The sequence below is a fragment of the Sebastes fasciatus genome, chromosome 3 (assembly GCF_043250625.1).
Source record: "Sebastes fasciatus isolate fSebFas1 chromosome 3, fSebFas1.pri, whole genome shotgun sequence".
Lineage (NCBI taxonomy): Eukaryota > Metazoa > Chordata > Actinopteri > Perciformes > Sebastidae > Sebastes > Sebastes fasciatus.
This window is the reverse complement of record NC_133797.1, coordinates 10,020,461-10,036,225: the sequence shown is the minus strand read 5'-3', so window position 1 is coordinate 10,036,225 and position 15,765 is coordinate 10,020,461. Positions and strand designations below refer to the sequence as shown.

Genomic DNA, 15,765 nt, shown 5'->3' with positions numbered 1-15,765 from the left:
GTATTATTTTTTCCTCAATTTTTTTGCATGAAAAGGACAGCCATTCCAACATGAATAAATGTTACAGGAGCTATAGAACCGTGACATCTAATTTATGTTTGTATTTGCATGGACACGTCACATCTGAGCAGTAAAACTAAACTTGTACATATATGTTTTTTTTTTATTTATTATTTTCTTGTTGGTCATTGGTTCTTTTTATATATATATATATATATATTTGTATAATATTCATAAATACACCTATTTCAGGACCACTCAGTCCTGTCTATTCCTTACCTTTATTTGTCCAGCTTTGTTGTCCTTGTCCCTCTAGCAATATTATTTTTAATAATTATTACTATTTTTTGTTTTTTTTCTGAGTCAAATTATTATGTACCTGGCAAATAAATCTGATTCTGAAATAGGCAACTATCGAAATAGTTACAATTAAATTAAATTATTGATTTAAATTTGTTTAGAAAATAAATCTTCATTTCAATATGTCTGGTAAAAACGCAAATATGTCTACCAAACATTCACACAAAAAAAATTTAAATATGCTTCTGTATCCTGAATGAGCTGAATAAACTCTGTGATCTCCTCCTGCGCTATACGTGTATATGTAAGTGGAGTCTGTAGGACTCTCTTTGATGAAAGAAGTCATTTCATCACAGCATGGTGATGCTCTGATCGTCTGCTTCATGCACGCACCATCCCAATTTCCTCCGCTCGAGCTCATTGACAGCGGGCCTACACTTCACGCGCTCGAGCCCGTCCCCTTCTCGTGCCCTCCCTTTCTTTCTCACGCGATCGTTTAACGTGATAGGTGCTCATCTGAGCATGACAGGAGTTTAGAGAGAGAAAGAGATGCTGCGGTAGCTCCGATTATACTAAAACTAATAATCATTGAACATAACACCAGCTGAACTGCTGCAAGCGGCCGCAGGGCGCGAGGCTGGATAAACAAACTAACAGAGGGAGGGGGGAAATAAAAAATCACGTGATCTGCTTTGATGGATTTTTATTATGGTGCAAATTAAATTTGTAATAGTGGATAATTTAGTAATCTGGTTTTCTAATCACAATTTGTAATAGTGGATGATTTAATAATCTGGTTTCTAATGAAGGACTGTTGGCTAATATGAGGTCATTAAACTTGGACTGAGGGGAAATATGCAACACCAATAGAGTTTTTACTCTCGCATGATGGATTAATTTAAAACAGCAACTTGAGAGCAGCTGTTGGTAAATCTTGCTTTAAAAAAACAAAACAAAAAAAACAACTGGACCCAATTTCTGTAACCAACACACTTCATGGAAAAGCACCGAAACTCCCAAGTTCTTTCCTGAGATATTTACTGTAGAATATCAGTTAATAGTCGGCCATATTTCGGATCTTTTCCAGCTGTGCTAGTAGTCGAGTGGGGCGAGAGATATTTCAAAGCATAGATAGATAGATTGATAGATTGATAGATAGGTAGATAGATAGATAGATAGATAGATAGATAGATAGATAGATAGATAGATAGATAGATAGTAACTTTATTGATCCCGAGGGAAATTCAAGTTTCCAGCATCACAGTTCCATAGTGCAAAACATGTTAGTAAAAAGGCAGTAAAAAAGTTAGTAGTGCAAAAAACAAAAAAATATATCAGATATAAAAATACAAGGAGATGAAGAAAACTGTTAAAACTGAATATAGTGCAGGGCAACAGCTGTGATGCACGACTATTAAAAAAGTGAATATAGTGCAGAAGAGACTGTTAAAAATGAGTATAGTGCAGGGTAACTCCAGTAGCTTAGTCTATGAAAGTGCACTGTGTACATTATTATCTGTCCTGCAGACCGCATTACAGGACAATTAACAGAACAACCTCTAACAAGATCGTTTTCCAAAATGTGCGTAAAAAGCGTTTATATAGTGTGTTTTAGTTATTCGGTCTCTCTGCGGTCATGAGCTGCATCCATCAGGGTGTCACTGGTTTGATTTGTTTGCGCTTGGACTCGTGCCAAAGTCTGACTGAACACTTAGTTCTCTTTTTTCGATCTGCCATATGACCAGCTTCTTTATTTCAAAGCCTGGTTGAATGAACACTATGAGCAGGTCTTGGCTCCTTTTACGCACACGGATCTATTTTGCCATAAGCTTATTACAGGAGGTCAGCAAGTCCCCACAGCCACGTGTTTTCAACTATGGTAAGAAATTATGAAGAAATATTACACCTACGCTTATAGAAGGCATTAGCATGGTCCTCCTGCACTGTTAAGAATTCCCCAGTAAAATAACAGTAAAGAACTGGCAGCTGGGTTTCCTTTATGTTACTGTCAAATTAACATTATTATACTGTCGCTGACATTTACAGCTTTGTACTGTTAATGAAAAATACAGTTTGAACTGTTTTTTTTTTTTTTATTAATTTCACAGTATTTTACAGTTAATTTACTGTTTAAAGATACATCATATAGCTGTTTTTCACCTTTCTTTTAAATTATCTTACTGATTTGTTTTAATGCACTATTTATTTTTTACATATATTTTAATAAACATTATTTTGTTGCCTAGATGAATAGACTTGGCAGGTTACAGACATAGGAATAGTCACACTAAATATAATTAAAGGCACTTGTTAGGAAAAAGGCTATAATAGACTTGTTGACACTTTTCCCAAAAATGTCTGTCTATAGCTGGCTACAAGCACAGAATGCAAACCACAACATGTGAGTGAAGAACATCACAGAGCTAATTCACTGATCTTACAATCATGTACAATGTACAAGCCTCACATGTGCAGATCAGGTCCCAGAATTAAAACATTCTTCATGAAACTGTTACTGATGATACTTTAGACAGTTGATCAGCAGTAAAGTGCTGTTTTTTAAGAATGCATTATAGTTCAGTTAAAAAACGGCCTATGAGCGTAATTTAACAGGTTTTCTTTTGTATTAACAGTAAAGCACTGTTTTTAGCAATAACAGGTTAATACTGTTGAAATCCTGCTGTAAATTAACAACAATTGTTTACAGTGTGACCAGAGAGAGAGAAACAGGGTGCAGCTACAGGTCCTGCAGGGCGGAGAGGGACAATTCACTTCTTGGAGGCATCATTTATTACATCAATAACATCAATTTATGTTCCTATAACGAAAATGAAATTCTAAAGAAAAAAGTGTGTGATACTTATTTTTCTGAGTTTATAACCATGTGATGTTTTCCTTATTTTTAAAATAATCTTTGTGAATGGACTGGGAGCTTTTGAGGAAAGCAGGTTGGATGGGAGCACAGGGTCGACCGAGGGGAAAAAGGTCCCAGCTCTTCAGCCCCTTTGTACTGGGCTGACGAGTGCGTCCTGACAGGGGTTAACGTACCGTAAAGAGGTTAAACAAACGGACATTCCCGTTAGAAATCCTTCAGACACATAAGGCCTTATAAGTGGAGGAGTTGGCAGTGGTGGTCTCTTGGACCACCTTTTTTAATAGACTTTCTTTTTGTGCACAAATTCAATTTAGACCTTTAACAATACAATGATGTGAATTATAATAATAGGGTATTTTACATTTGAACTGGATTTTATGATTTTGATACACAGTGATATTCATTATAGAGGACATTTGTGTCTGGATTAATTTGTATTTAACCTGACAGATTTATATTAAAACTGAGTTCGTGCAACTATACCGCTGCATCTGAAATCATTACCTGCAAAATGAACATAAGAGAATGGATGTATAGCCTATATACAAATTAGGCCCGTTTGCACTTTGAATGATCATGATTTGTAGTTTTAACATTATGCTGGATTTTTGTCAGGACTATCAGAATAAGTATACATGAATGAATGAATAAGATTATACATTTTGTTATGTATTTATGTTATATTTTGTCAAAGAAAAAGAAAACACGTTAGACTCTTTCCTTTATCATTCTGCAGTGAGTTTGGAGCACAGTCAGGTGCATCAGTCCAGCTTAGTTGTAATAACCATTTTTTCTTTCCCATAAAACTCATTTGGACATCATTTGATATGATGTACTTCCGCCGTTGCCTACCGATGTAATCCAATGTGTGTGGAATAAAAGGACCTGTGGTAAAAATCTTTGAACTTGAACATTTGACTGGAGATAAAAAAGGTCTGACCCTTCCATTCAAATGACATTATGCTACATGAAGGCTGACAATGTTTAGATGTATTGTACTATTCATAAAACAAACTGTGCATTCTTCAAATGAGTGGCCCACTGACACAAATACATGAGGCAGAATGATCAGGAAACTAGGTTACAGCAGGCTCTGAATGCATTCTTAATAATGGAAGAGATAAACATGCACATCAGAGACAGAGAAACAGATGTGGAAGGAAAGCGGCGTTTCTTAGAAGGAGAGAATCTACGGTATGCTGTTTTTCTATATGGTTTTTCTTGGGCTGTCAATCGATTAGAATATTTAATCTTGATTCATTGCATGATTGTCCATAGTTAATTGTGATTAATTGCAAACTGATCAAACATTTTTTTTTTTTTTAAATGTACCTTAAAGGGAAATTTGGCAAGTTTTTAATACTCTTAACATGGGAGTGGACAAAAATTCTTTATGCAAATGTATGCATATATTTATTATTGGAAATCAATTAACAACACAAAACAATGACAAATATTGTCCAGAAACCCTCACAGGTACTGCATTTAGAATAAAATATATGCTCAAATCATAACATGGCAAACTGCAGCCCAACAGGCAACAGCTGTCAGTGTGTCAGTGTGCTGACTTGACTATGACTTGCCCCAAACTGCATGCGATTATCATAAAGTGGGCATGTCTGTAAAGGGGAGACTCATGGGTACCCATAGAACCCATTTACATTCACATATCTTGAGGTCAGAGGTCAAGGGACCCCTTTGAAAATGGCCATGCCAATTTTTCCTCACCCAAGTATGACGTGGTTGGTACCTATGGATTCCTTAGGTTTTTTAGTTTCATATGATGCCAGTATCTTCGCTGTAGTTTTAAAACTGAACCCGCTACAACCTAAAAATTGAAAGTTGCATTAGTGCGTTAAAGAATTTAGTGGCGTTAAAACGAATTTGCAATGTGTTATTATCGCGTTAACTTCGACAGCCCTAGTTTTTTCCTTAGTAGAAGTGTTTTTCAGGTGCGGCTACATCAGTTAAAGAAGACAATGTGCCCGAGGTGTAAAGCTCTTGGATACAAATACGAGTGTGCTGACTTGAAATCCCAATACAGCAAGAGTGAGAGGAAAAATCCCAAAACCCTCTAAAGTCCTTTGAGTTCTGAGTCGAAAATCTCTTCCAAGCATTCCTTGTTGTGAGGCTTGCGCTGATACGGAGCTAAAAATGCCTCGCTAAGGTCTGGCATTTGTAGGCTATATGCTGTTGACTTGCACTGGGAGGAAAGAGAACGGCAGAGATTATGGGCAATTAAAGCCCACTTTATGCTGGTCTGCTGGCGTCACTAAGTCTGGCCAAGAATGCTCACCTCGGCTAATACTATCAATGAGAACAAACTCTGCAGCATCAACTTATTATGTACAGTGAATTATTAATGCCAGAGCTAGCATGATCCGGCTAAGCTGGCTTGCCGGTTAAGGAAAGCAAGTATGCAATGAGATTCTGTTAGAATGCTGAAAGATTCGGCAAGATCCTGAATAGCGAGTACAGATGAAAAGGCCTCTTCTATTCAACGGGCTAAAATTATAGATATCAATTATATAAATATAAATACTAGTAGACAAATCACAATTTTGTGGATTTATAGAGATAGGAGAATCCATATTTTTTTTATTACAGTTCTGAATTAGTGACACAATCTGCTCTGCTCAACGTCCAGCTTGCCAGCAAAATATGATCTGAGAGTAATGACAGTTTATGGAATTACTGAAAGAAGGCCGTTTTGGCTTCTTTCTAACCAGCATGGTTCAAGGCGGTTTATCCCCTTTAACATTCCCGTAGGTGGGCCTGGCGGCTATTCTGTCTTTCAGAGGTTGTAGCAGGCTCAGTTTTGAAAGCCAGAGTGAAGACACTGTATCACATAAAGCTAGAAAATGTAAGGAATCCATTGGTGCCAACCATGTCATGCTAGCTTTTTGGGAAGAATGCTAAATAACGCTATAAAGTTAGGCTAAATATTGGTGAGGAAAAACTGGTATGGCCATTTTCACAGAGGTCTCTTGACCTTTGACCTCAAAATATGTGAATGAAAATGGGTTATATGGGTACCCACGAGTCTCCCCTTCACAGACATGCCCACTTTATGATAATCACATGCAGGTTGGGCAAAAACCATGCAGTTTTTTTTAATGCAGTATAAATGTGTTATTTTTGCCTATTCTAAAATGGTGTGTTTGAATATTTCTGCATACTGGGGTCCCTAAACAGTCTTGGAATTGAGTAAATTGGGTATCACTGTAAAGCTGAGACTCTTGTGGATCAAATGAGCTGATGATGTTAGTCCCCATAGTAGCCATTTCATGTAGTAAGACCATTTTTTGAAACTCAACCTCATTGTATAACATGACCTGTGGTGACCTCTAGGATAATCACAGCCTCGTGAAACTTTCTAACCACAAACTACAGACCTAGAACATTCAGAGGATGGATGGCTTTCCTAGCTAGATTGACAATAAGGGGGTTTCTGAGCAGTTTCCGGAACAGAAGCGCTCACCATCCAATCACCGAAAAATGCAATTCTTGCAGAAATCTCCAAATGTCAAAAGTTTTTGATCCCAAATCACAGCATGGCTTTTTCTATGGTGTTCCTCTAGGTCTTGGTGTCTTAATGTGTTATTTTGGAGGGATTATTGATCATTTTTATCAATTCTCGAGTGGTAAAAAATGGTTATATTTAGCACTAAATCTGTGTTACAAATGGTATCAACCCAAAAACTGCTGCAACAACTAATAAGACATAATAGAACATGGGAATGGCCACCATATAATCTATCATAATGTTCTAAGCCCTTATAAACTTTTACAATTTATTTTAATTAATTCATTATTATTTTATTTCTGATTTATGACTAGAACAACTTGGCACACAGTACTGAACTGCGCCTCAAATTTATCTTCAGGTTCCCAGCTTTCAGATGATATACATCACTTTTATGTGGCATGTAGTGTTGATTTTTTCATCTAGCCTTGGACCTACCCCTCTAAAAAAAGAGGGTGGAATAGTAAGGGCTTATGCATTAACTGCCCTGATGATTAATAACTGCTGGAAATGAATATGAGCCTAAGGTGCACTGCACTCTGTTGACCATTAGAGGGCATTCTCACAAACCCAAGACAAGTGTCTGTCAATAGGTGCAGTAGCAGCTCTTAGATCTGCGTGAATGTTACAAGTCTCAGTGGTTCAATTCTGCCAACTTCATTAATGTTTATTTGTTTGTGCCACAATTCTGTCATTGCAGAAACAAATAAAAGAATGGTACGTAAATGTCTGTGTTTTACTATATGTTTATAGTCATACATGTGTGACAGAGTGTGCGTCGCCTCAAATACAAGTCAGCTGAGGTCACTATACTTCACTTAGTCACTATGAAGGCCTCTTAATGTAAAGAGAGCTGTGAAATGCCCCAGAGGAGATACGTGCCTTCCTGTCTCACTGCCTCCAGTGTAATGAACTAGGTCAAACTGTCTCCACTTTCATTGACTGTAAACCCCTACTGAGAGTGGTAGACTCCAAAGCCATTAAAGTCACACTTGAGGGAGTAATGGCTGCTATAAAATGGTGATCAGACCTGGGTCATTTAAAAATTAAAACCAGGAGAGCCTGTAGAGGAAACATGGCTGGTTAATACTGATCAAATGTCTTAAAGAATGTGCTGTATTTCATATGAAATGCTGTCAATAGAAATGTAAGCATCTTCACTTCTTTAAGGTCTCACTCTTTTCAAACAAAAGTTCATCTGAACAGAACAAAGTGGAATGGGTGCAGTCCTGGAAAATGTTTGTTCTTGCGCAAGATTTTCAAAGCATATCATGTGCATTATGTACAGTCAATTTGCCTTTCAAAAAAACATGCAATTTGGCCACCTCACAGAGGACTTCTATTTTCTCTTGGATGATAATAACACAAACTGCACCACTGTGTTTTGCCGCTCGCAGGCCTGGCTGCACCGAGGGCTGGAAAACACTCACCGCCGCCAACTGGAGAAACATGCTCAATTTGATGCAGCTGTCTCCCGGAGCACACGCACGAGGGTGATGTGATTCTGTGTGGTGAAAACTGTACTTCAGAGCTGCGGTGGCATGGAGGGGGCTGTGGCTGTGGAGCAGGCCAGCAGGTCATACGAAGCAAAGGGCACGCCAGGCTGGATAAGGATCAGAGGAGGATGAGAGAGAGGAGAGAGAGAAGTGAGAGAGGGGCCTCTGGGTCTGGGCTGTCGGCCCTCAGAGCAGGGGGCGCTGGCCGGGGTGCCACATCGTTCAGACGGCCTGGTGTACACAGAGAAACCTGATCTAATGTGCAGTTTTGACACACAAACATATCTGCTTTTAAAGAAACGCCATCAAAGAGTTGGTACATTTGATCGAGTGCTGTACTAAATTTTGAGGTACTTGTACTTTACTCGAGTATTTCCATTTTATGCTGCTTTACTTTTACTCCACCACACACTCCTTTTAACTTCAGTTCATTCATGTGAGAGCTATTTTGAAGATTGAGATTGTAAATAAAAAACAGAAGCCTATAAAAGCTCGTAGAAGACACTGTATCGTCAGAGATTAAAACAGTTGTTTCAGTCCTTTCTGGCTCCTAAGCCCCGTGCAAAAAGTTCTTGTCATGTTGTGATTTCTAAGAGACATTTCCCCTCCAAACTTCTCAGATGGTTTCATTTAAATTGTAGTTTGAGGCCCCCAAAAGGAAAAATGATCCACCATGTCACAAAAACAGCAAAGATTAGAGAAAAGTGCAAAAAAAAAAAGAATACAAATTTGTGCAGTTGAACGTAGTATTTTCTCACGACCCCTCAGATTTGTGTCCCCTTGGAGGGGGCCTGACCTAGATCTAGGATCCTGAAGGTTAGGAACCACTGGACTAAACTACTGAACTTTGTAATTAAAACTAGCTCCACCTCTACCAGCTACAACAGTAAAATGATGCTTATTAATTATGTCATGTGTGTCAGTCACAGGAGCCATTTTTTCTGCAGGACGTGTACTCTTGCTTTTGGTACTTAAAGTACATTCTGCTGATAATACTTGACTTAAGCAGGACTTTTACTTGTAATGGAGTATTTTTTACATTTGGGTATTGGTACTTTTACGAGTACTTCTTCCATCATTGGTGCCCAACTGAGAAATGCAGTAGAATGTGCTGTTTGCTTAATAAAGAAACATGACTGAGGGCCACTGATGTTAGTCGACAGTATGTGACCATAAAATGTAGAGATTTAAAACCAAACCAAAAACAAAAACAAAAACCAAGCGGCAGCACAGAACACCTCCTTTAAGCATGAAAGGCTGTCAGATCATTTGCTGGAATTTAATATAACTAGAAAATGATTTCAGCCAACCTAAATACATTACACGATCTGAGAGTGATAAATCAGAAAAGTCATAGTTTAGTTTTAGAATATTAATATAATTTTTCTAAAACTATGTCTGGTAGGCTTTACTGTGATTTAGGGAATATTTGTGATTTATTAACAGGTATAGCCTCAAAGAGACTCATTTGGCTATATCACATTAAATGTCTGCATACACCTATTCCCATTGTCTTTTTTCCACATTAATTTTGGATTATAAAAGCAAGTATGTATAAGTACTTATATATATATACCAATATAGTATATACTGTATATATAAAAGCAAGTATGTATAAAAATGTTCTAGTGTGTTTTCCTATATTTTACTACAGATGAAATTGCTGATGTTTTTTTCCCCAACACATTACAGTTCTGTATTGAATGGCAATTTAAAAATATTGCATAAATCTCACAGCAGACAGATCTGAGGATTATTGTTAAAATGCCTAGTCATCAAATAAAGTTTCCGCAACTGTCTGTGAGAGAAATAAAGAAGGCGCATCAGCCAAGTGATATTACAAGACAGGTGCAAGACTCAGCTCTTCAACACACGGCTCATGTTACTGTTGTCTGCTCCGAGTGTTAGGATGAAGAGCAACATTACCGCTGATCCTCTGTCAAAGGGTAAGTCTGGCCTGTTGGAGGGAGAGTGAGGGAGAGAGAAAGAGAGGGGGAGAGAGAGAGGGGGAGAGAGAGAGAGAGAGAGAGAGAGAGAGAGAGAGAGAGAGAGAGAGAGAGAGAGAGAGAGAGAGAGAGAGAGAGAGAGAGAGAGAGAGAGAGAGAGAGAGAGAGAGAGAGAGGGGGAGAGAGAGAGGGGGAGAGAGAGAGAGAGAGAGAGAGAGAGAGAGAGAGAGACACAGAGAGAGACAGAGAGAGAGAGAAGGAGAGAAAGAGAAGGAGAGAGAGAGTTAAAGGTCAGCGCCGCTGACTCCATTGAGGGAAATAAAAGCTCAAATGTCTTGCCATTTCAGTGAAAAGGGTAAAGACGGCCGTCAGCACTCATTTAAATGTTTCAGATGATCTAATAGTGATAATCTTATCTTAATCTGTCCGATGAGGGCTGCAGTCACTTGAAACATATTAGTCTTAATAAGAGAACTTGTTTGTGTTTGCACAGTAGGCTCTTGATGGAGCAGTTTGGAGATGAAGTAACTTTATTTGGATGTTTATGTCTACGTGGACTTGACTTTTTAAGGAGTTTATTTGTTGCTTTGTGGCGAATTTTCCGAGGAACTAAAGGCACCAAGTAAAATGGAAATGTTTATTTAAAAAGAAAAAGAAAAACAAGTTAAAGACAATAAATAACGAATGATCCACTACTGTTTTGCACTGATATTAATTTACGAATAATCTCCTGATTTGTTTTTTTTAAGGCTATGCAACATCATGAAACTATGACGCAGAAAATGACCTCAAATAATTAGCCTGCGCTGAAACAGCTACATGCAGGCCACAATTCTGCCAATCTTGAGATACTTAGACATAATTAAAGCTGCAAACAAACAGATCTATCACCAATATTTGAGCCATTACGCAAAGCTGTGAGACAGCAGGCGCATCTCCAAGACGCAGCGTTTCACGTGCCTTTTCCAAGCCATGCGTGGCTCAATACGCACATGCATTCAAAAAAAAAAAATATATATATATATAGTGAAACTGAAAGTGAACGTCTTCGGATGCTGTCAAGGTTATCCAAACTTTGTATAATACATTAGAGGCCCCTAAAAATGAGGAAAAAACAGGTTGCCTCGGGTTTTGATTACATTCCATAATGGTATAAAGGAGCAAATAGGTTATATCAGCGCGCGCGCACACACACACACACACACACACACACACACAAACACACACACACACACAAACACACAAACACACACACCACACACAAACCCTTAAAGTCGACAGGCTCCACACTGTCGTTCCCTGCCGGTTAATAGCAGACTGTGAGTCTTCCTATATGTCACAGTGGACGGAGCTGCTGGCGGATCTTTATTTTGATATGCACTCTAATTGACCCAAATAAAGAGAGAGAGCTGTATACCACGAACAGAGGTTTTCTCCTCCTGGCCTCGAGGGGACGGGCCTGCACGTGAACACACGCACACACAAACACACACACACACACACACACACTGCAGAGCGGCTGACGCAGACAGACAGTAATTCTCCTTTCCTTGGAAAACCCCATTTGCCATTGTGCTCGTCCAATCGCTCGGTTCGTTAGACGTCGTTTGACTTGACGTTTCTCTGTCCTACTACTGCTTCCGTGTCCCCGTGTCCCTGTCCTCCCTGCTGGCACCGAGGACATCCCCGTCCCGTCCCGTCTCTGCCATGTCTCCACCACATCCGACCGAGGCGCAAAAGCAGCGACGCTCGAAATGACCGCTCGGGAGTTTCTGCTGCCTTGACGCACAAGCAACACGGGATCCGCTCGGTTTTTCGTGGAAAAAAAGCACAGTTAACATCAGGGGAAAGAAAAAAAAAACATGCAGGAGAAGCTAACGGACAAGCAGACTCCTACTTCATCGAGGGCGTCGTCGTTTTTTATCGAGAACCTGCTGGGCAAAGGGCGGAATGGACATGAAGCTGTTGTGGATGTGGAGACGGTCTCCTCCTCCGCCACCGGCCGAGTCCTGGACTCTCAGCACGCCGACGAGAGCGCTCCGACGCCGGATGGCTCCAGCTCCACAGCCCGGTGCCCATACAGAGACTCTCCGGTGCAGTGGTACCGCGGAGGAGCTGCCTTACACTTCAGAGCTTTGGAGACACCACAGAGTGAGTAGACAGTCGCCTTTAAGAATACAGAAGATTATTTTCCCGAAAAAATACAATGCAAAAAAAATAAGCTGTGGGCATTTTTAGCCTACATAACACACACACACACACAATAGGCTGTTTGTTGCAGCTATACTGATAGCAGGGGTGTATGCAGTTTTCAAGTTTTTATTAAAGGACTATAGGCTTATATTAATTGCTACAAAATTTACAGTGAAATCCATGGAGTATCAGAATTATCTCGTGGGTGTTAAAGCTAAAAAGAACAGCAGTAGGTGTTTATTGCATACGGTGTCCGGTTCTTCTAGGTCACATTTATTTGCATCACTGATTGATTCATGGCATTATTCGCGCCTTTAGGTCGTTTATTTATTTATTGGTGTAAATTTATTAAGGTGCTCCATATGGAGTTCATATAGAAAGCGACGCATGTTGCTTCTCGCTTCATTAAATAAAACCAACAAAGTGAAGGCGAGTCGAGCCCAAACTGTTGGAGCCTATAGCTCTTCTCTCCGTTGCCTGAGATCAAATCCAAACTCGTTTAAAGGCTACTTGGTTTAATGTCAACATTCAGCAAATCTTCGACAGATTTACACGGGCGATCTGCAAAACCCACTAGGGATGTTGTTCATGTCTGATCACCATAAAGCGCAACACGGATAATTCATGGTTGCTTGCTTGTCATCAAGAGATTAGTGTCTCGGTATGAAGATTACGCACGTGGATTACGCACAAATGCCCATAATAATACAACCCCAAAAGCACGTCAACGTGACGTTGTTTACGCACATTCGGTGGCATTTGTGCCCCTCACATTCAAAACAAAGTGCCCCTCCCTTTGGTGTGCACAGTCAGATATTGATTTCTAAAATTACAATACCACCACCACCCTTGTTGTTCACCAGTGGAGCACCACCAATATCCAACAAGTCACTGATTTATGTGGGCTTTAGCCAGTGACTAAACTGAAAAGATCTTGTTGGATTTCCTTTGGTGGACTGTTTATCTATTTATTGTACTTTTATCGGCATCACAATCGGGTCTGAGATAACTTCCTCACATGGATCATGTGTTATGCAAGCAGCGTTCAGTTTTTATGCACCAAATATCTGGAACAAGCTCCCAGAAACCTGCAGGACCAACTCCAACTCTGAGTTCTTTTAAATCAAAGCTTAAAACGTTCCTGTTTGCTGCTGCCTTTTATTAAACCAGATAATGATCTTATACTGCACTAGAGCTTTAACTCTTGTGTGTTATACTCTATTTTAGCTTCTATCATAGCTTTTATTTTTAGCTTGTTTTTATTTTCTAATCTTCAATGTTTTTAATGCTTTTATAACTGTTTTAATTATGACTTAATGTTCTTTTGCACTTTGTCGCAATGTTCTTGAATGTTTATGTAAAGCACTTTGAATTGCCCTTTTGCTGAAATGTGCTATACAAATAAAGCTGCCTTGGAATCCAATCAAAACACCTTATCTGTGCCCATGCGCACTCAACTTTCTGGTAACGGATGAACTACTAAATACAAACGGCATAAAAATCCAAGTTCATTTTAAAGTTGTTAATAAGTAAGTGAAAACATCTCTTCAAACTTCTTTCCGTCATTATCTTCTGGTTCGCCATTTTTTTATTTCTTTATTCCGGTATAGACTGAATTATTGCACCATTCATCACATGGAAGTACAGAGGGGGAAGTGTTACGAAAATATAGCAGAAAGTTGTGCTTTTGAAAGTCAGTCATGTTTCCTATTTATTCTCCTCCCTTTAGGTCCCAGAGATAACACAAGTCCAGACGACCACTGCTGCTCAGTCTCGACCAGTGACAGGTGCTCTCCCGCCGTATCCGAGCCGGTAACGGAGAGCAGCGACGAAACCGACCGGAAAACAGCTGACAGCAGCAGCAATCTGACTGACGACAACGAGGACGCGCACACCGGGTTTGACGGTGACGCGCGGTCGGAGCGAGACGCGTCCTCGAGCAGGAAGAAGAAGACCCGGACCGTGTTCAGCCGCAGTCAGGTGTTCCAGCTGGAGTCCACCTTTGACCTGAAACGGTACCTGAGCAGCTCGGAGAGAGCCGGCCTGGCTGCGTCTCTCCAGCTGACAGAGACTCAGGTCAAGATCTGGTTCCAGAACCGGAGGAATAAGTGGAAGAGACAGCTCGCGGCGGACCTCGAGGCTGCGCACATGCCACACTCGAGCCAGAGGATTGTCAGGGTCCCCATCCTGTACCACGAGGGACCCGGACCCACTGCGGCTCTGGGTTTCAGCCTGAACGCACATCCACTTTCTCCACCTTTCTCCAGCTCCATCAGCTACCCTCTGTCCTCCTTTGCTCACTCCATGAGCATGCTCAGATCGCAGATGACCGGCTTGGTGTAGTAAAAAGACTGCTGAGATAATATATCAAACTGTTTTGTTTATAAATGAATTCAACCTTGTTAATACTGAGTCGTGCAATAAACCCCCACAATGCCGCAGAGAGCTGTTGACCGCATCCAAAGATTAAGAGCTGCAGAGACATGAAGTATATCCTCCTGGGAACCGAGTAAAAAAATAGTCTTCCAATTACTTTTGTGTGATTTTCCTTCCTATTTAGGGTTAAAAGAAAATCTTACAATTTAGGCTTTTTGAACTTTATTTTTTATTTTACAGCATGTCAAACTGTAGTGGACCACAGGATCATTTCAGTGTGAAAAGAATAAAACAAAATGAACAGATTATGGCCGTAGAGTGATATTAAACCAAGAATACATTCAACTTGATTAAAAAAAACACATGCCATATCACTGGAAAGCCCATGATGTCCTCTTTACAATACACCAGGGGTTGGTAGAGTAAGTCAAAAGAGTAAGAGGATATGCTTGTGGACAAAATGTCCACTACAGAGGACACATGTCAATGGACTGGGTCTCAGGAGGATATCACGCAGTATAATGAATCATCTCTATCTGTTCATACAGGAGTGTTTTGCTCCTGTCATGGTGTATAACAGCCAAGCATGGCGAGAGGCCGCAGCTGTATACTGGATGATTGAATACACACATATTTTTGCAAACTTTTATATTTAAAGCACCACATTTTTCCAACTTTGTCACTTTTTTTCCACATAATAGATAAATAAAAAAAAAAAAGCACAAAATTGTCTGATTTTCTGTTGTTTCAAATATGTCTTTCCTGTCTGTCAGTCATAAGGGTCACAGAGAGAGAAGTGGACCCACATGTGCTGTGACACAGCGAGAGAACAGAGCAGGAAACTATGGATTTTTCGGAAACGACGAAGTTAACCTTTTATACACTTGAAGTTTCTACTACAGCAGGCCTCCGTTAGGACTATTTATGGTCCTCTTCTTCAGCTAAGCACCTATATAAATATAGTTTAATAGTAGTAGTTTAATCGTTTTAAATAGTATATGGAAGGAAATAAAATACTTTTGCCCATCGGTGGTATGCAAAAAGGATCTGGGA

General features: G+C 39.8%; 1 protein-coding gene and 1 long non-coding RNA gene across 3 annotated transcripts in view; one reads left to right on the top strand and one right to left on the bottom strand.

The window, feature by feature from the left end:
• LOC141763981 (uncharacterized) overlaps nt 1–15,765 on the bottom strand; it is a 185,929-nt gene that overhangs the window by 102,468 nt on the left and 67,696 nt on the right. For both annotated transcript variants that reach the window (XR_012593211.1, XR_012593212.1), the window contains exon 3: nt 8,132–8,304. This is a non-coding gene — a long non-coding RNA (uncharacterized LOC141763981). The remainder of the gene's footprint in view (nt 1–8,131; nt 8,305–15,765) is intronic.
• Nucleotides 11,634–15,440, top strand: hmx1 (H6 family homeobox 1). The gene is made up of 2 exons (XM_074631332.1): nt 11,634–12,294; nt 14,066–15,440. The coding sequence occupies exons 1-2, from the start codon at nt 12,006–12,008 to the stop codon at nt 14,677–14,679; spliced, it is 903 nt and encodes a 300-aa protein (XP_074487433.1). The 5' UTR covers nt 11,634–12,005; the 3' UTR covers nt 14,680–15,440.